The sequence below is a fragment of the Erithacus rubecula genome, assembly GCF_903797595.1.
Source record: "Erithacus rubecula genome assembly, chromosome: 1".
In the NCBI taxonomy this organism is placed as follows: Eukaryota; Metazoa; Chordata; class Aves; order Passeriformes; family Muscicapidae; genus Erithacus; species Erithacus rubecula.
The window spans coordinates 28764178-28788565 of NC_136658.1; the positions used below are offsets into that span (position 1 = coordinate 28764178).

The following is a 24388-nucleotide window of genomic DNA, read 5'->3' on the forward strand; positions in this document are numbered from 1 at the left end:
AATCTGTAAGGAAAACCGGAGTGGAAAGCGGAGTGAAGAAAGCTCCTCACTGTCCCCGGTCCGGCTTGAAAAGCGGGTGAGGAGAGCGGGTGATGTTGCACTCCCGCCTCACCCTCCCAGGGGCACCGCGCGGGTCCCTGAGAGCCAAGCGTGCCCGCGCCGGTGCTTCCCCACAGACTCTCCCCACAGACTCTCCCTCCATCCACGTTTCCCCCCACGCAGTTTCCCCAGCCCCGCTCGCTCCGTCCGGCAGGCCGCAGCCCGTCCCCATGGCGACCGCGCTCCGCCCCGCGGGCGGGCCCAGCGCCGCCCCGCCCGCTCTGCCGCCGCCGCGCTCCGGGCCCGGCGCCCTTCTCCCTGCGCTTCCCCCTGCCCTGGCTCCGCTCTAGCCCGGAGCGGGCGCCGCGATGGCTCCGGCCGCCGACCGGGAGGGGTACTGGGGAACGCCGACCTCCACCCTGGAGTGGTGCGAGGAGAACTACGCCGTCTCCTACTACATCGCCGAGTTCTGTGAGTGGCCGCTCCGGCCCCGGTGCCTGCCCTGGCCCCGGGGGCCGCGTCCCACCGCCGCCTCCCTCTCCCTCCCCGCAGCCCTTGGTGCTCGCTCCCCGCGGCGGGGGAATCCCTCCTTCTCCTTGTCCCCTCTTTCCTCCGGGTGACGGCTGCCCCTCAGCCAACCCTGGTGGGTGGAAACGGGTGTTTTCCACCGCCTTCCCCACAAATCCGTGTGGGAAGCGCGGGCTGGTGTAGCCCCTCTCTCCCCAGCGTGTCCCTTGGGCCTGTGTCCGTGGGGGTGGCGGGTTGGGGTGGCCCTGAGGTGGGTCCTGGGGGCTGTCGTGGCGGTGGCCGTGTGGCACCGCAGGCATGGGTGAAGAGAGGGGCTCTCGGAGTCGTGCTTGGGGTGCCCGTGAAACGGGTCTGCTGCCCTGCTCCCCTTGAGGGGAACCATCTGCCCAGCCTGCGCGGTCAGACCAGGTGAAAGTGCTCAGGGAGAGAAGAGCTGTCTTCCCTGCATGAAGACCTATCTTGCATAGGAAGACACCTTCCTTCTCCCAGCTGCTCTTTGGTGCCTTGTGATGACATTCATCCGTCAGCCGGCTCTGCTGCAGGTGCTGGGAGTTGAGCGGGGCTCGAAGGGTCGCTCTGTTTCACCTGGTTGTCTTTTAGGATAGCTCAGAGCACTGGCAAGAGAGCAGGCCATTGGCTTGATCTCAAAACTCTGTTATTCAGAAACAGTCAGGATTTAACATGTTTTAGGGAGAGAAAGAAGGGGGGGTTTAACTATAGGGTCATATATCAGGTGCTTGAGAAAGGAGTGTCCCGCAGGTGATAAGGGATGAACCCCTATGTCACTGAGGTTTGTTGAAAAACTAAATATTTTTGTATCCTGGGCAGTGACTTTAAAGGGTGTAGTGGTTATAATTATGTGCTGCTGCCTGGCAGACGCCCTGTACTACAAAAAACTTTCACACCAATGAGGTAGGTGGCTGCCTTTGAAGTGTTAGGGCCTGGGTGCTACAGTGACCAGGCTCACCTGCCCTGAAGTGCTTGAAGTGGGCAATCTGCAGAGACCTTTCACATAGCTGGGATGCTTCAGCAGTGCTTTGGAAGAGCCTGGCATGCAGAAGATGGAGGGCTCTTGGTATCCATGCCAAGCTGTGACTCCTGGTTGCAGACAGTGACATGGGTGAGGATCCAAAAGGAATAATTGTGAAAGAGGCTTCAGGGTGCAGGAGAACAGGGTCTGAAATGAACAACAGCAGCATAAGCAGCTTAGAAGCTCAGAGGGAAAAGGAAGTTGGTGTGTAGATTTATGGCTGAGAAGAGGCAGGCTGGTTGAAAAGGAAACAAATACTCTTAAAAAGGGACAAACTTAGAAGTTTAAATAGAATGAGACTTTTGCAGAGTATGTATTTTTTTGTGTTTTCCTGGTTGTCAAGCATAATTTGTGAGATAATTCTCATAGGGAAGAGGAAGTTCTGTTTCTTCACTAATGTAAAAATAAATTTGACTAGCATGTAAATTTCTTAAATAACCCCTGCACTGTTGGCCTTGTTAACTGATACTTTTTGTCTACTTTTGGCATATTCAGGAGAAGGGAGATGAGGTTGAGAGTAATGAGAGACAAAAAGACTTGAGTTCTGAAGAAAAAGGGAGTTGCTATACAAGGTCTGGTTCCTCCTTATGGTTTTGGTATTTGAGACTGTGGTTTGTTGCCTGTCAAGTTGCACTGAAAAAAGCTGTGTATAAGGGCTGTGCTGTAAGATAAAGCATTTAAATGGTCTAAGTTAAAAATGCAAAACAGTAAGTAAGCCTGCTGTGGTGTAGGGTTATCTTAACAGCAGCTGATTTCAGTCCAGATGCCAAGACAGGTTAGATTTTCTTCAGCAGCAGTTCTGTAACAATGCTTTCAGGGTCTGAGGCAATAAGTGTTGTAGAGATACTATTTGTAGTTTTACCTTACAAAAGAGTGAAAATCAGTTTCTGACTTTGTACCGCTCAGGTAAAGCTGATTGCATGTAAAAATTTTTGCAATAAATGTTTGTTGTTAATTTATAAGAAACTTCAGAGGCCCAAAGATTGAAGAATACTGGCAGGTCCAAACCAAATGGGTTGCAGGCTGAAGAACAAAACAGAAAGCTTGTTGTGAAAATTACATTTTTATGCCATTTAGCAATTTAGCACGCTGCTTTTAGTACAAAATTGCTACATTTTGTTCCAAAAGCCCACATGCAGTTCCTTGCCATTCACTCCTTAAAGAACTAGTGTAAATGATGGCAGCTTATCAGTTGTGTGTAGTGAGCAATGTGCAAGTGAGGAAAGGTGGTGGTGTAGCGCTTCAGACTTGCATTTCCTTGATGTATCCCTAACACAATGACATGTATTCAAAAGTTGTTTGTTTTGGTTCTTTTTGCAATAATGAAAAATGTTTTTTCTTGCCTTTCTGAGTCTGCACCTAGTCAGTTTTTCTCCCCTGTGGAGGTGGATGACTAACTGCTCTACATCCGTCTGTAGAATATTAAACCAATCGACATGGAAAACCAGCTGAAAATAATTGTTTTGCGAGCTTAACTCTGTTAAGCCTTGAAATGAGTCTTACATCCCCCACCAATCAAACCTATTGCATGGTGTAGTAATTCCTTTTCCAGGGTTTCTCACTGATTGACTCCTGTGTGCTGGAGGGCAAGTAGACGTGTTGTTGGTTTTTCTTCATTCTTTAAAACTAAATCTTTCCAGGTCCCAGTGCTTGAAAGCTGAATTATCCAAACTTTTAGACACTTGATTAAGAAAAATAGTAAAGGATAAACCCACCATCCTCCCACATAAGCAAATAGAGAAAATGCAAATGTAGGTTCTGGGTTTTAGCACTTTTCACTCAAATGTTACAGCTTACTCTTTATTTTAGCAGGGTTGATGTTTCAAGCCAGTTTAGCCCATGTAGCATTGAGTTTTGGAGATCTGTTTGGATGTGAATGTCTATGACAGGAGCCTTATCTTTCTTGCATTCAGGCATCCCTGTAAGAAGAGTTTTTCTGTACAATGATGAATAAATACAAGTAATCTTCACATATTCCCTTTGCTGAAAGCATGTAGAGTAGTACCAATTCACATAAATATTTTAGGTTCAAAGGAGCCCTGTGGTACCATGAGGGCTTATAATTCAGTCAGCAGAATTATGGGGGCGAATTTTTTGTTGTTACCAACAGAATGCTATGTTCCAGTTATGGATCAAACTTGAGTCATGTTTCCATTTATGTTGCTTTGAGCTATCATTGTCCACAAGTAATATGCATCATCTGCAATATGACTGGTGTAGAGATAGTATATCCTTATGCTGGCATTTACAGCAGCAAGCATCTAGAACATTGCTTCAGGCTTCTCAAGGAATTGGTGAAATTGTTTCTTTCTTGACTTCTGGTCTTGTCTCAGCATGTTCTGATATCTTTGTATAAGAAAATATTTCTTTTATTATTGTCATCATTAACAGAGTTGAATCCATTAGCTTCTGTTTTCATTAGAGATCTGGTAAGTGACTTCTTGTAACTGGGATTTCCTTATGGGACTCTTTTTTTTTATGAAAAAAAACCTACCCATGTCATGAGAATCTGCCCATGTTTCTAGCTATTTTTGTTCTGCTTCCTTAAGGCCTTCTGATTTTTGCCTCAGACGAGAGTGATTGAGATAAGATTGCTGTTGTTGTTCGGTGTGAGATATCTCATTATCTCACATCTTGGAGGGCATAGAGTGCTGTCCAAGCATTCTCTGCATTGTGAACATTGACACAAAAATACTGTTGTTTCTTTTCAGGCATTGCTCAGAGAAGGCAGCTGCCAAAGATGCACAGGTCTCTATTTTCCATGAGGATCATTACTATAAAAAATAAAAGCTTGCAAAAGTTACTTAATTTACTTTCCTTAGTTTAGAATATTGTCATTAATGTTGAATTTGTACTGCCATGTATGGATTGTCACTTGTTCCTTGTGGGTGTCCTGTTGCATTTTGCCTGTTTTGCCAGAGGCTTTGGAAAGCAGCCAGAAACTGCTGGGCTAGGTGCTTGCTGTGTGAGAGTAAGAAAACTAAAATAAAGCTGACTGTCTGCCTTCAAGAGCTCTGCCTGCTCTTTTAGTGATAAAGTGGCAGATGAAGGAAACATCACCAAGTTTAATTGGGTGTGATCAGCCCAACAGCCTGGCTGAGATGGAGTGATTTAAAGATGACATGGCACAGATGAGTTCTGAAGAGTGGTTCAACACAAGACAGTGTCACAGGCCTGCAGACTTTTAAGACTGAAAGGGATTTGACTGTGTAAATTTAATGACCACATGGGAGGAAACCACATCACAACTTCCCTCTGGAAATTTATCTGGCTTCTTGAGGGAGCTCCCTCAGCTGAGGGGACACTGCAAGCAAAAAGGTTAAAAAAGCATTAAACTGATTGATGGTGAGCATAAAGTCAAGTGGAGTGTGCAGGACAGTTCTCAGCTGTGCAGTGCATTATAGGATGAACATTTCTAGCTTGCTTTTTGTGCTGCAGACAAAAAGAAGTTGAAAGAGGGGTTCCTTTCTCCAAAGAATAATACAGCAGAAGCAGAATCATAAACCAGATGGTCTCTGCTGTCATGTTTTTTTTTATTTCTTTCTATTTGATTTTGAATCAGTGGCAAATACTGTTGCATTAATTTATTTCCTTTCCTAGGCTGTAAAAGTGCATTCTTGGCTTAAGTCTAAAGATAGTCTTGTCACACTCTTTTGATGCGTTTTGCCACCACTAATACATTATTTTTAATTCTTCCTTGCTTTTTATCTTTCATCCATGATGCAACTCTACCTTTTATCTCATGACAGTTTAATTTTCAGTTTTCCTACCAGCCTTGGTTAAAAGATGGAGTTGAAGGCTTTTGGGAAGTTGATTTCTCCAATCATCAGTCCTTACTTATTCATCATGTTATGGATATGCTTAAAACCTGGCAGATGCTGTGCTAATGGGCCACGTGTGTTTATCTACTAGTATGTGTGTAGTTATTAAGCAACAATAAAATTCTTAAATATGGTTTAACAAAGCATTTGCTTACTCTATAATTAGTGCTTCATATTCAGTACTTGTACAGCTGGCAGTTGGACATCTGCCACTCCAAATGGTAACAGAGCAGTGACATTTGTACAATTTAATTTTTCTTATGTGCAAACTGAAGCAGACAGGTTTATGAACTGCATGATACAAATTTGCAGAATATATATTTGTAGCTAGAAATAGGAAGATGAATTTAAAATAGATGGTTATAAAGGAACACTGCTGGCTTTTAAGTTACTTTTAATGAGCTTTTAGTCACAGATTAAAAACTTTTGTCATAATTGAAAGACAAAAAGTCTTCAGTTGGGTTTGTTGTGCTTTATGTGTGGAAACTGCTATTTATGTAATGCATTTTCTCCTTGCTGGTGCCTTTCACAGATAAGTGGGAAAGATTTTCTTTTTTATTTTTTTTCAAAGAAGAAAGATTTAATTATCGATGCAAACATGTTCAAAGGAAGTCTGGTAATTGTCTCCAGTCCCAACAGCTCAGCAGTGTATGGTTGTTTTATCTTGTGTGTGAGTGCTCACACACTTGGGTGTTTCTCTGACTACCTCAAGAGGATCATGGAAAGGTTTGTGGCTCATGAAAGGTTAATAAAATGCAAAGAGTTCTTTTAATTCAAAATGTGTATCAAAACATGATATTATAATGCTTGAAGAAAATCCACTTGCAGGTGGTTGTCAAGTTACCTACCTTAGATTGCCTTCTAGCTGAGGGCTCTTTGCACCTGCCTCATTAATTGCACTCATTCTTCCATCCATTAGCAGAGAAGCTGAGCTACTGCATGAATTAGAGGTGCTTGGTTATTCTGCCTTTGTGGAAGTACTACAAAGAACAAAAAATGTGTCAGGAAGAGAGAAATTCTAGAGAAGGTTGCAATAAAAAAAAACCTCAGAGCAACACTGCTTTAGTGTCAATCATTTACCATTAATTGATTTAAATATGCCCATACAGGCAAGCTCAGGGTAGAGACTCAGTCATTTTGCTGGGTGCTGTTAAGATTTAGGGTTTCAGGCACAGACCCTTCTTTGTACTTGAAAATGCAGTTATGCATTTTCAGAGGTTTTGTGCTAGCTCAAAAAAATGGACTGTCTAACCATGATTTTTTTTTCCTATTTCCAAAAATTAATTTCCTTGACGAAATATGCTGCATGTGCACTGTGGCCAGTGACTGAAAAAACATTATTTCTAAATGGTAATTGCAACCATCATCTCCAGGATCAAGATCTCCTTTGCAGTCAGGTCCATCATGCTCTGGCAGAGTACATACTCCAGCGTGTCAGGAGTTTGCGAGACAGGAGTTGTTCTCTCTGACAGTCTTGGTGGAGAGATTGCACCCCTTGTGCCCCTTCCTTAGCCTCACAAGATTCCTCTTAAGCTCTTTGCCTTTCCACCAAATGGTGACTCAACCTGCTCTGCACATTGCAGTCCTTTCCTGAAGGAAATTCCAAACTTTATTTCAAGTTTGAGATTAGTGTCCAGTGGCGTGTCTATTTCCCAGCTGTGTCCTGGGGCTTTAGTTTCTTATATTTGGTTTTACTTTGTTCCTTTGGACATGTTTTCTGAATGCAGTGTCCTTGGAGTGACCCTGAAATGGTATGTGCAGAGTGTGTGTCTCTTAAAGGATCTCTGGCTGGCTTTGTGAACTGGAAGGTATTTTCCCTTAGCCAAGTCCTGGTAATAATGCAGCTCTCTCTAACCATAGGAACTGGAGAAGGGGCAAGAGTGTGGCCTGATTAAGCTAGGCAAGGTTCAGGATGTTAGTTGAGACTTGATTTTATATTTGAGAAGGCAAGATTTAGACTCCTTCAGGCAGGAAAGCAGACAGGCAGAATCAGGAAAATTCTTGGTATGGTGTTAGGAGTGAGCGGAACATCTTTATATTTTGTATGAATTTGGCATGAATTTTACATGTATTCCAACTAGTAGGATTTCAAGGTATCAACTTAATGGTCATAAGACATGATCCTAGAAGCTCTTCATTTGTACAGTGCTTTTAATAAGCTCATTATTTGCAGTAAGCTCATGATGCCACTGCTTTGTAGGCTGGATTTTTAGTAGTTGCTAATTCCAGCTGGATTTTCATTTGAACAAGAATAAGCATCTGGAAAACAGATACAGTATTAGCCCAAAGAAGTTCCTTTAAAGCACTGAGCATTAAAATTAGAGTGGACACTTTCAGTCTTGGGACAGAGATATGTCAGTGTTAACCCGATGAAGAAATGACATCTCTTTCTTCATCTTTCCTGGTCAACACCTTTTGTTTGTTCAGGCAAAGACCTGCTTCCTGACTGGAAGGCATGCTATTGTGATCCCTTCAAATGGGTATTTTAAACTTCATTGAGGAAACCCAGAGATGACTGAAAAATTGCTTGTATGTCTTTGAGAAAGAGGGTCTGCATTTCTGACTTGCTCTGAAATCTAATGGGTCATCTGCAACAGGAAGCTAAAATGACCAGCAGAACTGATGAATTGATTTTGTTCTCACAGAGAGGAGTTTACATTTCTTCTAGGTAAAATGAGTGTACTTTCTTCTACAAGTACCTACACTTTTTTGCACAGCAAACCTTTTCATGTTTGACCCCAGTGGGTGAGTAAACAGTCTGGAAAATCAGAGAAACAAGACTTTTTATTTTTTTCAATTTAGTAGCAAAAATGTAGCGAAAAGGTTGGCAATGCACTTCTGTTTGTACCAGATTAATGCCATCTCTATAAGCTGCTGCTAGCAGCAGCAGAGTGGAAGTTCAGGGCTTTCTTTAGAGGTAGCAGAGCAAAACCAGAGGATCATTGCTGGTTTGTGCTACTGGTGAGTGCAGTGTCTCTCTAAGAATCAGTTCAATTGAATTGTGTCAATGCCTTGGAAAGCAGCAGAGAAATGCACTGTGGTAGTGAAATCATACAGCAGATGTTGTTTTCATTCACTTAAACAAACTGCTATGCCTTTGTGATCTGTGATACCACAGTTGCTTTTCACTCAGAGTTTTGGTGGCTGTTAAATCTTTCAAGGCCCTAGTTTTATAATCCTTCAAGTCCCCTCAGAATACATTCTTCTGCACAATGCATAACATCAGTGCAGCACTGAAATGCTGAAACTCTTGAGTCAATTTTATTTTTCATGTCCTTCCCCCCACCCATTCTGTGCTGCAGAGAAACATTGTAAAGCAATTTCCCTTTCTTAAACACATATCCTTCCGAGCTCTTCCATGCTGATTTCCACTTGATTTTTGAATTTATTTTTTCTACAGTTGTCTCAAGCATTTCCTCTGAAAGATTTCCTCTGCCCGCCTGTGGGCCACCATTTGGTGGGAACATGGTTAATTTGTATATGGTCTTCAACTATTTTGTATCTTACTCAGTAAAACAGATTTGTGCCCACATTCCTTCCACCCACCTTATGAACTGTCATTGTGTAGGTGCTATATTAATTTATATTTATAACAAAAAGATAGTGTTTAAAGCTTGAATCTTCAGTGCATTTTATATCTCTTCCTTTATTTGGTTTAGACTATGATATACTTAAAGTATGGACTTTGATCTTACTGTCTCTGTGGAGAAGCCTCATTTTTCACTCCAAATAAATGCTTTTTGCCAAGGTTTGTGGATGATAGATGATTGCCAGTCTTTTTCTTCTCAATTTTCAAGCATGAACAAGAGGGCTGTTTTGAAATTACAATTGGACAGTGACTAAAGAATACAGTTGGAGTTAATTGTAGACTAGGAGTGACAACCTTTGAGTCTTGCATAATTGAGTTAATTGGGTACTGTTGAAAGTTCTTGCTGTAAGTTGTTATATTAACTGGAAAAGGTTATGAAGGCTTTGGAGAAATTAAGTACCTACGTAAAAGAGATAAAATTGGATATTTAGGAGTGACAGTGATGACTTCAGGTCATTTCTCTGATCAGTTCAATTGCCTGTCATCACATGTTCTAGGTAGTCTTAGGGTTTTTCATTTAAGGCAGCCCTGAAAAAAACAAACCAAAAAAAAAATCCAAAAAACCAAACAAAAACAACAGCAACACAAAAAACCCAAACCAAAAATAACCAAAAAACCCCCCAAACCAACAAAACAAGATAGTTATTTGCAGAAGGAATTTTTTATTAATACTGATGGAAAAAAGAGTGAATGTTACCAATCAGTATTTGAGTGGCTGCTGTGTGTCTGAATCAGGCTGTGGTTGCTGACCAGTTGCATCATCCTCATGTATTCTCCTAGAGTTGTCATGTAGCATCTCACCTTTATTTTCCTGCCATCCAAGTAGGGCAGAAGAATGATATGAGTCATTAGCAGGAGAGGCTTTAATTATTCTGGACACCCAGGGGAAATCTGTATTGATAGTAAGAAAGGGAAGAAAGCAAGAGCATTTGTGTTTTGAAGACAGGAGCACTGGCACACCTTATTTTCTACTTCTTGCTGTCCAGTGAACATGTTGAGCTCCCCTAAGGCTCAGCTCTCTGTCACTACATGGTGCCTGGGACAGTCCTACCAGAGCCTCTGGGCTGATACTCACAGCTGCTGTGCCTCAAGCAGGTTTTCCCATTGTAGGGAGGACTGACAGATGCTGGGCTGGATGTACTTGGTGGCTCAAAGCTGTCAGCTGCCAAAGCTGCCTTCTGCTCTGGATAGACCCTTAGACTTAGAGACACGGAACAGGAAGCCAGGGTGCTGACACCAGCATAGGAGAAGAATGGCTGGAAGGAGCTAAGAATGATGAAAATTAAGGAGATGATCAGTGTAATGTATTGGTCACTGCTTAGTTTTAACAGGGTCTGAACTGTAATCTCTGTGTCTGTTATTTCCTTCCAGTCTGACATCATCAACCTTCCTTAAAATAACATTTAAAATACGTTTTATTTTGTTTTCCAGTAAAGGGTATAAAATAAGCAAATCTGCCCTTCAGCAACAAGCTTATTGCATGTAATATTCCAACTTTACATCATCTCAGCCTAATCTCTTTAGACTTTGATTTCATTTTCCAGATGTAAGCACTTGCTTTTAGCGAGTTTTTGAGATTGGTATTTCAAATGATCTGCCTATGTCAACTGTTTTTACTTTAAATTTGCTTTCAAAACCCTTCCAGGTGTACTTCAAAGTAATTGGTGTGCTTGCTATCATCTTAGATTCATGTTTATTAGGGAAATTATGCTTTCTTTCTGTGTGGTTTCCCATACCCTAGGAAAGCAATATTAAAGTATGACAGGATGGCATAGACGCTGGCTGTAATGCAAGTTTATTCCTTGCAGTCTGGTTAATTGAGAATAAAATGTCCTGTAAAGAAGGTGTGTACTATACTATCATATTTGTCAGAGTTGCTTCCTGCAGTCTCAAAAAATGGCCACAAATCAATTCTAGTGTCTTTATCATTACATTTCTAAATACTGTTATTTTTCATGTAATGGTACATTGAAAATGCAAAAAACCATTTATTAATGTTCTATTATGCCCTGCACTTGTGACAGGCATTGCTGTGATAAACATACAACTACTGTATGATAGTGGGCTTCAGAAGAGAGACAGTACCTGGCTTTTTAATTTAGGTGCTATAGCTGTCCTTATTCTGGCCTATCACCACTGAATATTTTCATTGCAATTGCTTTCATAATTATCTGTTCAATTTCACACCTGGTCCTCCATGTTTTTAATCTGGCCTTTTAAGGCTCTTCTGGGGAAGAGCAGTTCATCCTGATCTCAGACTTCACTCATTAAGTGTTTTGAGACAGATCCCTCTGAAAAAATCAGCAATCACACTTCCTGGAAAAAAAGAAAACCAATACAAGTTCTGGGGCTTTAGACACTTTTTCTTTTGTGATAGCCTTTAAGAATTTCAGGAGAAGTTCATTATGTTAAACATGAGAATTGGTAACAAAAAGACTGTTTCTGGAAAGTACCCAGCTATTGCTGTGACTGTACTTTGTACTTTGAAGCTTTACTTATGAGAAGTGATGTGGTGAACTCATTCATTTTTATTGTGGCAGCTAAGGGTGGTCAAGTGGCTAGAGGAACACACTGGGGTTTGAAAGTCCTGACTTCAGTTTTATGCAGGTTTCTTTGTGACTCAGGCAGCTTTTTCCAGCCTGTCTTGCAGGGCTATTGAGACAAAAGATTGGGGTTGCTTAGACCCTGAAGTAAATGAGACTAAATAGGTAACCAATGTGTTTTAGATTTGAGGGGAAAGAGCAAAAACTTTTTTTGGCCCTGCAGTAAATGTTTCACTGTTTAAATTTAAATTTTTACCATAAACACAAATGTTATATTTCTGGATTTGCAAGGCTATCTTCAAGGGTATGGTTTCTTAAGAAGGAAGAAATGGAGCTTTAAAATGTGAATTTGTTAAGTATTAGCTTTCTCACATTTGTTTTTAGTATAATTTGCATAAGAAGCAAAGTCAGTGTTCGGATGGTCTTCTGTTAGGTTGTAGTTTTCTAATGCCTTTACTATACAGTAGCAAAGCAGTTTGCAGATATGAGGGTAGGGAAAAGGATAGCTTAATTGTAACCTAGGGCAATTCAGAAGCAGTATATAATAAGGGCTTTTGTAGGATGTGCATACCAAAGAGACTTGTGCATTAGAAAATACACCCACACGTTGCAGGTTTGAACTGAGCTTACTTGTGTGTGTTCTGTTAGTCAGCAGTGTCAAGAGCTTTTTCTTCTAAATATCTTTTGATTCTTTTGATGAACTTAAGTAACATGAAATAGTGTAATCAGACTAAACCCATCTAAAAATATTAGCTGGACTAGTATGATGAATGCCAAGGGAATTAATTCTGCAGCTGGAATATAAAGTATGTAAAATCATAAAATGTATCACTTGACACAGCATGTTGGAGCTCTGGAAACAAAATCAAATTCTGTTGTTAATAATTAATTTTTTTTCTGAAATTGCCTCTCTACCCCTCCCCAATTCAATATTTCACTGAAATGATTTGCTTCTTCAGAAGAGTATTTAATTAGCTATTCTTTGTCTTTCCAGGTCTTCCTTTTCCTGTGTAGTACTCCTAGTTGCTATATCTACTCCCTCCGTCTCATTTGGGCCTTACAGTTTTTCTCATAATAGTATGATAGCTTCTATACAGAGCTAGATTAATGCAGCATTTCTTTGTAATGTAATTCATTGCATTTTTCTTTGCTGCTTTATATGTCTTTTAATTTTATGGTTCCTGTGATCTATGTGAGCTTGCTCTACTAGATCTTCCTAGGCATTTAAAATAATAGCAGAAATCTATAAGGATTATAAGATTATAATTATAATCTAATAACATAACATAAAAATTACAGAAATAATATAATCTATTAATAATATAAGATTATAAGAAAACTATCAGTAAAGATCCATTGATTTGAGTTGTTTATGTGTACTCATTTTTATAGTTCCTCAGGAAGCTTTCATACATGGCTTATGCAGTTCCTTCAGTATTTGTGTCCTTCTGTATTTTTCCTATTTTGTTATTAGAAATGTGTTGGCCAATACAAGTTGCAGCTGAATTGCTGAAGTTGTAACTTAATTAATGTCTCAGTAAACAAAACCAAGGCTAGCTTAGTATTTGGAAAGAATTATGCAACATAAGAAATGGATATTGTAGCTTAAAAACAAACACCCCACAATCAATTTTTTAAAATTTTTATTTAATAATTTTATTTTTTAAGTCAGCATTGGTTCTGTGTTCCAGCCTGCAGTAACACTGTGTTGTATTTCACCGAGTGACAGGAAGTTTATATTGATCCTTCATGCACATTACCAAGTAAGGAGTCCAGTAATTACATATTGGCAAAATTCCTGTCAGGATGGCTTGGTTTTCTCCCCTTGAGGTCCTTCTGAAATATCAATGGAAACAGGAGTTTTCATTTCCTGACACTCTGAAATGCAGTTATTGTAGACTTTGAAGTGGAATATATTAAAACTGGTTGGTGGAAGTGAAAATCTAATTGCTGCTCTGCCCTCCTGGTGATAAGCCATAAGCAAAAACATTGTGGGGTTGAAGTTAGTGGCCAAACCAGGTGATTCTGCATGGTTGGCTCTTCTGAACAAGGGAACATATATAATGGTAGATGGTTATGCTCTCAAATGTGCCTGAATTGCAATGCTTTGCAATTTCTGGAAACTTGGTAAACTCCCTAATACTGAGCTGTAGTTTGTACCAGAACTGCATGAGGTGATTCCAGAAACAAAAACATGAAATAGAATTCCTTATATCTGAAAGCAGGTAGAAGGGTGAATCAAGTTCTGCATGATGCCATCTGACAGGCTTTGTTTTTTATAATAACTTTTAATTTCTTCCTGCAGTGATGGAAAAAGATAAAGCTACATCATCTAGGAATTGACTATGCAGAGCACCATGATATCTAGGCAATGAAATGGATGTTTTCAGCCTCAAAACCTTGTTTGTTTGCTTGTATGTTTTACTTAAAGGGATACTTTTACTCTATTACAACTTAGGAAAATGGCTGCTATTTTCTAAAATATGTACCTTTCTCCTGTTTCACAGTGGGATGCAAAAATCTTACTATAATAAAAAAATCTTACTGCTGAAAAATCTTATTGTGGTGAATGTCATGTTTGTTAGTCCTGATATTAAATGAGCTCTTTATGTGTAGTCAACCTTTTAACCAGCAAGTGTTTTCTTCTTTCCTCTCTAAGGGTAATATTTATTTCTCTTGGTTCTGAGTCTTGTAGAAACCATAAGAGAGTGAAAAATCTTCATTTGTTTGACAGAGAGAGCAAGAACATTTTAAAATTTTAAAGGATCCTTGTGCTTGGTAAATCTCGCTGTCATTCTGTATACAAACATAGGAGAAAGCATCTCTTAACACAGGATAAATCACACTGATAAGCTTGTCAAAAGTTGAACATGATAATTTTTGCTTCTCTTTTATGATAACACTTTTCCTCCCTCACTGAATACAGCATATTTTTTTCTTACTCCCAGCATGTTTCCTTATCCTTTTGCGTCCTGTTTATTATTCCTCTATGACCACATTTATTTACAACTTTACTTTTACTTTTTTTTCCTCTTTTGACCCTTCATCCAAATTTATTGTAGCAATTACTTTCTAGTGTGGAATGAACTTCATTTATGGAAAAATGGAAATTTTGTGAAAGGTACTTCAAATTTGTGTCCTTCCCAACTGCACGTACAGTGTTTGTGCAACAGTAAGTTCTATCTTGTACCTGTGTTTGTCTGTAGAAACTTTTCCCCCTTTTAAGTTATTTGTATTTGTGGTCAGTCTTTATATAGATGTTTGTGATGATGACAATACACATATTTTTTAGGGCCTGAAGATGACTGTGAATGTACATGCATTAGAAAAAGGTTTGTCAGGTTTTGCTGCTGTATTTGTAGAACGGGAAGCAGATGTGGTTTAACGCTCGTACTGTTCTTCCTACAGACAGAAGCTTGTTGAAAAGATGTTTTGCATAAATTTGATTTTGTTCTGGTACCTTATGGCGTTCTCTCAATGAATAAAACATTACTTTGAAACAATGGTTTGCATTAAAAGTCTTGAAAGACTTCTATGGAAATGTGTGCAGTCAGTCACATTATGACAATTAGACATTAATTTAGCCCTGTACCTAGTACCATGTTCAATCTTTTTGGACGTGCTCTGGTTTAGCACTCTGAGAGGCTGCTGCAGCACCTAATCTGATTGTGGAGCTTCCTCAGCTCCACCCTGAGAGCAGGCTCACCGTGCTGCTCATTTCTGTTGGGAAGCAGTTCCTTTCTAATGGGAATCTTTCCTCTATTCTAGCCAGTGTTTACTTAGGGTTAGTCTATATCAATTTAATCATTTTCAGTATTATCCTCCAGTCCAAACAGCTCTGTTTTGTCTTTGGCATTGACCTATGATGTCTTTACGGAGCACAGTTTTGTTCTATCAGTGAGCTGAGCAATTTTTGTCCCTTCTGAAATTGTAGGCTACTGTTTATCATTCCCATCTGGGTGGAGCTTCTCTGCAACTGATGAGCTTTCTCTTTTCTTCATCATTAGCTAGAGAACAGTGTATTCTACTGTTGACTTGCATGAAGACGTAACTATTTTCACTGCTTCTATTGGAAATAAATTTAAGGGGTTTGGTGTGTACAGTGATGGTTTATGGTCAGTTTTAAGACAGTCCAAATTCACTTTTCTGCTTCTTCAAATAGATTTATTCTACATATGGAATAAGGATTCATATTCACAATGAAAGGTGTGTTCATGGCTGTCATATTTAATCCTGTTCTTGTCATTTCAGTCTGCAAGTTTATTCATTTCTCTCAGATAATGTGATTTACCTTTTTGTGATTGACATGTTGAAGATAAAATGTTGAGAAGCAGTCTTTTGTCACTAAAGAAAAATTAGGTCACTCCCTGGACCAGTATTCAAGGAATCCAGTAGTGAAATACAAGAATGCTGAACAGAGTTAAGCTCAGGTCTCTCCATGTGCATTCATCAAGTTTTTGATGTACCCTATTTCTTATAGGCATAACCAATAATTTCTTCTTTAGTTATTTTACATATTGTCTGCCTCATTCCTTAGGTACAATTTCTCTGTCATCTGGTTTTCCCATGAAGTTCTGCTGCATTATGTTCCCTCCATTTAAAAAAAAGGAAATTTAGTGAAAAAATATGAGATTTTTTTTGTTTTTGACAATTTGAACTGTTTTCCCATTTTCAACTTCCGTATTAATTTCCTTCACAGCTTGTTTCACTTCCATGTTTGTTAAATAACTTTAGAGTTATGGGTCTGCATTGTGCCACCTTTTTCTTCTTTCATGGTATTCTTTGCTAATCTGTGTGCATATTCCACTGCCATTTTTTGATGGAATTGGTAAAAATCCCTTTTAATGAATTGATAAGTCTGTGTGAGGATAATCCTAAAAAGACTAGCAAGAGGTTTATGAAATATGCATTCCTGGAGACCTTGGGTTTGCAAGAGGCCTTGGAGTTTTTGTTCTTGAAAAAAAGTAATTTTGCTAGCAGCATGCCAGAGGACTTTATTGTTCCCCTGCCCCCATTTCCCCTTTTAACAAAATGTACACAACTTTCATTAAGTATGTTTGCAGATAGGCTTGCCTAATCCATGCTGCAAATGTTCTGAATAATGCAGGCCAAAAAGTGCAGAGAAGGAGTGGCAGGAATGTACAGCTAGATTAGGTCTATGGTATTTCCTTTCTCAGCAAGATGGTCCTAGATTAAATGCTCATAAATTTTCAATAATTTTATGTAATTATAGCTTTACAGGAAGAGTTGAAACCTTCCCTTCCCTTTCCTACAGAAGAATCTGTTTTCTGCATTCTTACACCCATCTAAGTTTGTTATCCTACTGCAACTCTCTTCCACAGTCATGCACCTTCCCAATTGTGGATAAACATCATGGTATTTCTTTTGTTAGGCATTTTCATATTTGAATTTTTGCCAGGCTTTTGACAGTTTCATAACTAAATGACCTTGAACAGTGACATTTATATAATGTCTACTGACTTCTATTGAAAATGGGCATAGTTGAGAACTGCTTTAGAAAGCAGAAGTTTCACTAGCCAGACTGTGTAACCTTTATTCTACTTTTCAAGGCTCAATGACATGTTTGCATGACTTACAGGATGACATGGCAATGGTCAGTGTGTGACAGCATTTGGGTGAATTTCTTCCAAACGTGGTCTCTGTTTAAAGTGAATCACTACCCACTGCAACGCTGTGGGAATGTGGTAAAAGGCTAAGGATGCCACAGGAAAAAGTCCTTTTATATTGGTATAAACTTTTATATCCTTGTAGAAGGTTTTTTGTTTTCAGCTGGGCTTCTTTTCCATGGAGGAACTTACTTCAGAGCTGACTAGAAGAGTAAGATCTCCAGCACATCTAATTTGACTGTTGAAATTTGGTGAAATTCATGGTTGGGCAGGATATGATTTAAAGAAGTTATGATAAAAATCAGATGAGATTTTTAACTGTTTGAGAAGACTGTCTCAAAGTAAGATTTGTATGTAGTTTGTGAGAATATAGAAGAACTACCTTGCTCAAAGGAACTAGGTACACTTCTGCTACATGTGTTCTGAAATAACCTTTTTTCCATTTGAGTATGAATTTTCTTTAAAACTGTGAAGCATGGATATTTGTTGTTAGAGGTGCTGCAACACTTTAAGGTTATATGAACATGGTTTGGTATGTTTTGCTTTTCTTTTGGATGGATTTTGGCAAGTAGGACTCCTAAAAACAGCTGCTTGAATTAGGGGTGTGATTCAGAAAGAGCCTGCTTATTCTTGTTCTTTGTTCTAGAATGTGAAATGCTTCTGGGATTTTCTGCTGAATACAAAATACAGAAATAGGGGGGAGTTTGGTGTCTTCATAGCGTCATAAATTGAATATTCCATTGGGATATTTGCAAATTAGATTTCAGTTTTGTATGTATTTAACTGATGGTGTGTGAAAATGTGCAGTTTCTTTTATATGAGCCTTTTATAACAGATTCGCTCTTTATCCCAAATTGTATGGCATTTAATTCCCATAACATAACCTCTATTCTCAAAATTATGATTTGTGGTTAAGCTAAAAAGCTGAATCTGCATCCCTTCTGTTGAGAGATGCACCATTTCCTTTTGTTTTGTTTAAACTTTGCAGGATTTCATGGTACTTTTTCTTAGGTCAGCACAGTTAGGAAAAGAAAAACAAACCAAATCAAAATCAGCGTATAAGAGCTGGGCTCTCAGCTTTTGTTGCTTTATCTGGTCTCTGCCATATATGTAATTTCCTTGCATTGGGTAGAATGCAGCATAGAATCCTGGAAAGGTTTGGGTTGGAAGGGACCTTCTAGACCATCTAGTTCCAAGCCACTTGCTGGGGGCAGGGACACATTCCACTCAGACCAGGGATGGAGAGCACTTGTATCTTGCTGAGCCAGTTTCTGGATGAAAACTGTTGAACCTGTCTCTAATGAGTGAATGTAATTTTGTTAGATTTAGTTAAAGTGCATAGTGCCCAGTTCTAAATCTCTGCTTTGTGTTTCTGTCCTACAGGGAACACAGTGAGTAACCTGATTTTCATTCTACCTCCAATCTATGGTGCGATTCAGACCTATAAAGATGGCCTTGAAAAACGGTATTTAGCTGCATATTTGTGTCTTACAGGTATGTGTAAAACTAAATTTGCTCTTTCATTATAAAGAGGGCTCAGGCAATGGAAAATGTATCTAGATATTAATAAACTTGTCGTTAAATCCAAATACTACGTGTGAAAAGTAGACCTCCATTTGCTACACTTGTTAATGCTTACAGAAAATTTATATCTGTTGGAGGGACATGAAATTAGAATACACTAAATAATTCAGTCCGATTTTAAAGTGGCCTTTTTCTGGCTTTGGATCTTGCTCAGAACATCTTGGTTTTCTGTGTACTTTTCTGATGATTTACAGAAGGTGTCTTGTGTATTCTACTTACAAAGTTTCACACTATTCTAATTTTTTTTTGTGACATTTGTATGGGAAAATAATGTAAGAAGTGGCTAAGATATAGAAGGAACTGGAAAGGCATTTTTTTCATGACTGAATTTGTTTCCAGTTCCTCTTTGGCACATATCACCCAGCCATCATGTCTGGGAAGTTTTGCAAGAATGTAAGAACAGCATGATATTCATGTTTTGATCAGCTCAAGGAAGTCTGTCCATTCTAAAATAACAAAATTCAGAAAAGAGCCAGTATCCTTTTAAATGTTAAATTGTGTGACTAGAAGTCTTATTCCTTACTAGAAAAGACAGTTGAAGATGGTTCAGATTTGGCAATTGGGTCTCAAAGCTGGATTTCATAGAATTTGTATTTCACAGGATTTCTTTGTTAGCTGTAGCTCCTGTCTTTATGGAGATTTTCCCAGTCTTTGGAGTAGTAAGGGATTGATAAATATTTGTTACTTTTAATAGTGGCATGTTAGGTATTTAGGCAGATGTTGTTGAAAAACACTGTCCTTATGGTAAATGTAGCCTTGATACCAGTTAAACTGTAATATATAGAAGTGCAAATTCACAAGTTTTCAGTTATGTCTGCTTTGCTGAGCTATGTGAAAGATAGGCAGCAGCAATGCACTGCTTTGCATATTGTCTGAGCACTTTCAAATTAGCCATTTGTGGGCTTTCTATGGTTTCAAGTAATTACTAATTTTTGTCTCAGTATGAAACAGGGAGAATTCTTAAATGTCAGGGTTTACTTTTTAAAAGACATGGTAAGAAATGGTGTGTAAAGGTTTGCTGAAGTTAACTTCGGGTGTTCTTGAATCGAAGTGTCCATACTACCATTCTTTTTAAACTATGAAAAGGAACCCCTTAAATTAAAACTCAGTTTGAAACATGCTTCACTGTGATTTGTGGTTATCTCTGTCACAGGCAGTCTCTGATGGACAGAGTGTGCTGCTATCTGACCAGAATGTCAGGCTGTCACACCAGATGGGCATTTCTCATATCCCATTTAATGTTAAAATATTAAAAACAAAACAACAAAAGAAGCCAAACCTCTCTTTGATTACAATAAATACATTGGATTTCAGTTTTGCCTCTCTCCAATGTTGCTGAAGGGAAGCTCAGCCTGCATTTAGACAGCAGTGCTGGGAGGCAGTCCTGATGAGTTCCATCTAGACCATGCTCATCTGTGACTGAGTTGGCTTTGATTCCTGTCTGAAGTGATAAATGCCTTGATTTTTATCTCATATGTTGGAACCTAGCATTAAAGGTCTCTCCAAAAGCATTTCCCTTCTGCTTTATGTCTGCTTCAGTATTTGTAACCCTGTTTTACAGCAGTTGAAAGATGTAAAGAGATGTGGAAGACTTTATAGTTTCTCAGTGAAAAACAGGAGAAAGATGATTTTGAATCAAACCACTTAACATTAGCTCTACTACAGAATAAAAGCAGTGAATGAGAACATAAAAAAAATTTAAATATGGTTGAAATGTGTCAGGAACATTGGCATTCTCTCTGTGCATGTGACTAAACAAGCATACTGAAATGGAGATAGAGTAAGTGTACAGAAAATCCTTTTTGTAAGAAAGTACCAGACAAAATTCTTTCTGTCATATGAATTTTGTTTGTTAATAGGTTTCACTCTATTTATTTAACTTGTAACAAATAAATGTATACTTAATCTGTGAAAAGGTAGTGAATTTAACACATACTTGTGATTTCACTTGAGGCAGCATGCTTCATTAAAGATCATACAGCAGAGCTTCTAACTGAGAGTTGTTTTGTCAAAGTAGAAATTCTTTAACAATTCTGTTGTGAAGATGGGGGTGTAAGGGAGGCCACTTTACTTAGGTTTTAACAATTTTGAGTAGTTACTGAGATTTTACAAGATGGTGAAAGACAGCTGTCAAAGCCAACATTAAAATTAAATCTGTTAGCATTTAAGAACTTGAGAGGTGTTGTTTCTAGACATTATTTTGATCCACATCAGCTGTTTCTTTTGCATGCTTCCAGACATTTAGCTGGTTGTCACTTCCTTCGTGTTTTACCACGCCTTGTGCAGTGCTTTACTTTTATACCCACAATTTCTTTGGTTGACATTTATTTCCTTTTTGAAGTAAGTGCATTTTGAATTATGGAAGTACTGTTTGTTTCATATACACATGGTAAGATCTTGGCAGCACAACAAGGGGTATTTCTAAATAATTGTTCAAATAAATTTTTTGTTCATTCTGGTGCCAAGATTGAGTTACACTTTTCAGCAAGATCTTTGAGATACAACACAGTGTTCTCAGCCCTTTTTCTGCTGCCTTTCAGCACAAAGTGCATGTTCTTAATTATCTCAGTAGGAACTAGATATGATTTTTCAAGCTGTAGAGAACCATTTAATCAATGTATAAATTATGAAGAATAATCTTAAGCCATTATTTCAGTATGTTGTGGCACCTGAAGTAGGTGGAACAAAGCATCAGACCATTACTACTCAAGGAATAAGCAGTTGGTTGTAGGTAGTTCCTTGTGATTCTGGGGTATTGCCAGGTTCTACACATGCCAGTTCCTTATGCATCCTGGGGAACTATGATTCTAAAATGGTTCCTATTCTTGAAAAGCCTTGATTTTTAAAAATTGTGTGTGTATATATTTATATATATAAATAGATATAAAGAAGTGCAACTTCTGGACCTAAGGAAACAAGAAAGCACTCAATGAAGTAATGTTTGTTGGTTACTTCACTGAAATTTGGAAGGATTGTTTTGATTTGTATTTCCTTGGCGTGTTTAATGAGGCTCAGTTGTTCAATCAGTTCCAAAGTGGAGGAAAGAAAAAAGGTGTAAAATTTTTTCTATATTAGGCATAGCCATAGGAACTCTTAAGCAACTTACCAATTTAATTTCCAGTGAAACTGAGTCTGTGAAAGCAGTTGTTAAAAGCTCTTCAGTCAGAGGTAATTCCCTTCCTCTTACCCAACACCTGTAGAGAAGCTCCCAGGGCTGTGTCAGTGTTGGTAAATCAGCTGTGGCTGGGAACATTCCTGAGTGCTGAAGCCAAGCAGTGTGGAACAGCCCATGTCTGTTCATCTTAGCCTCCAAAACAAGGTGGCCACAAACAGATTCCCTGCTGAGTGCAGGCCCCAGACTCTGCTGGCTGCTGGGCTGTGCCTGGAAGCTGCTTGGGGAAAGGGCTTGTTGGAACAGGCCAGAGTCATACCACACACTGTTCAGCAGCTCACTAGTGCAGACACCTGTACTGCAATGTCTGGGAGTAGTACCAGCCAAGCTGGAGTTCATTTGTATAGCTCTACCTCTGGAGTAACCAGGGTCTCTCCTGTCTCTTTTGTGGTGGAGGGAAACCATTACAACACAAAATAATCCATTGAAAATGGTTAATTGAATTCTACTTGTTCATCTTGTTTCATTCTTTAACGTTTTATGATGCAGTATGATGTTGTTAATATTCAATAAAGTTCTATCATTGTAAAAAAGTAAAATGGAATTCAGCTCCAAATTTAAATGTATGTGTCTACCTGCGCAGAGGGTTCTCTCTGCCAGTGCAGTCAGTAAAACCAGGAGAATCATTTGACTTGTCCTAAAATACCTGTTTGGCCACTTGCATTACTCTTAATAATGACATTCCCTAAGTGGAAGCTTTGACACCTAGTTCATGTGTAGATACCTAAATAAAGGTGTTTGCATCTGTGAAATCCTAATAAACTGCTTTTCCTGTAAAGGATTTAGGCTCATAATGATAATTTTGAGTGCTGATAGTTACCTCAAACTGAATTATCACTGATTATGTGATGCTTCTGATGCTTTGTAAAACTATTGAAAAAAATCCCTTTAGTATTCAAATCCTGAAGGTTTATAGGGTTCATATATAAAGCTGAATCTTTGGTATAATATTAGCTTATTTCTAGGATAGTTATTGCCCCTAAGTTTTTTAACAGTATGATACATTGTTTTTACATCATCATAACACCACTGTTTTATCCACTGGCAGTAACCACACAGGGTGTTTGCTGCAGAAAAAGACCTTGTTAGTCTGCATGGAGCAGCAACCATGACTTTCATTTCTTGTCTTCTGAAGCATCATTTTGATCTCATAATATTGTGATTTAATGTATATTCTGTGCTTAGTACGTAATTTATGTATATCCCCTGTAACTTGGGAAGCTCATTGATGTAAAAATGCCAAGTGACTTGTAGTATTTATGAAAAGTGAGGAAAATGGTCATTAGAGAGGACATGGTACTGCTTCAGATGGTGTTAAAGCTTCCCTACCAATATGCAGCTTTTAGTGAGTTAAGATCCTTTGTAAAGGAAACACCTAAAATATGAAAATTGTAACCCCTGCTTACAAGGTAAGGAGCAAATTTATTGTTCAATGTGTCAGTGGCTGTATGGGAGAGTTGCTTGTCTGAAAAACTTGTGTCATTGCATTGATGGTGATCACTCATATTTTGAAAAGTAGAGAGTTGGCAAAATGTCTCATTGCAGATGGGGTTTGTGAAGTAAATATTTCTTAGAAATGTCTTGAGCCTGGAACCATAAGATTTGTCCCTGTAAGTTCTGCTTCTTCCAGATATCTGTTTTCTATGAATAGATACTATAGGTAAAACATGGTTCTACAATGCATAGTAAAATTTCATAATCAGAGAAACTCCAGAAGTGATTATTACACAGAAGCAAGACAGGTTCTATTAATTTTAACTGTAGAAATTAACTGTAGTCATGGGATTAATGACTGGAAACACTAATATCTGCAGCATTCTTGATTTTTTTCAAAGACTGAAGAAGAAAAATTAATCTAGAAATAATTGCTTCTTATTATGTAGGAGGAAGGGAAGGAGTTCAGTTGCTGATAGTTGAGATTTATTAACCCTAATAGCATTAACAAAAACAAACAAGAAAACCCCAACAACATATTTTGTTAATTATAAATCTGTTGAAATTTCTTATGCAATGATTTTGCCCATACTTGAAAATTACATTTGTTACAAATTGTAAGGGTTTATATTCTTTGACAGCCGGGATAATGGCTGGCACTGTTTTAATGATGATCTTAATGAGTTTTTTTCTCCAGAATGAACAGTTGTCTTCATATATTCTGCATACATTAAAAAATTACTCTGAGAATTTCTCATTAGAATCTTAATGAAGGTGAAAGCAGTTGTTGCTTATTGTTTGAAAGATTTTTCAGAAGCAAACCGGTGTAATCACAGTTTACAGAAGTGCATGTGGTTGTTTATTTTCTGTCAGGAGCTGTGCTTAATTTTCCCAGAGAAATAATGACATGTAGCATTTGGTAATGCATTTTGAAATGCTGCTGTATAACAGTTTTGTGTTTCAGTAAAGCTACATGTTTGGGTGTTTAATTTCATTGAGTAACTGTAATAATCACAGTTCT

General features: G+C 38.6%; 1 protein-coding gene across 1 annotated transcript in view; it reads left to right on the forward strand.

The window, feature by feature from the left end:
- The first annotated feature begins 322 nt into the window (after window positions 1–322).
- The window catches only part of ACER3 (alkaline ceramidase 3), a 48554-nt gene continuing 24488 nt past the window's right edge, over window positions 323–24388 (forward strand). The window contains exons 1-2 of the mRNA XM_079310793.1: window positions 323–510; window positions 18561–18671. Coding sequence (XP_079166919.1) covers window positions 408–510; window positions 18561–18671 — 214 coding nt within the window. The 5' untranslated portion in view covers window positions 323–407. The remainder of the gene's footprint in view (window positions 511–18560; window positions 18672–24388) is intronic.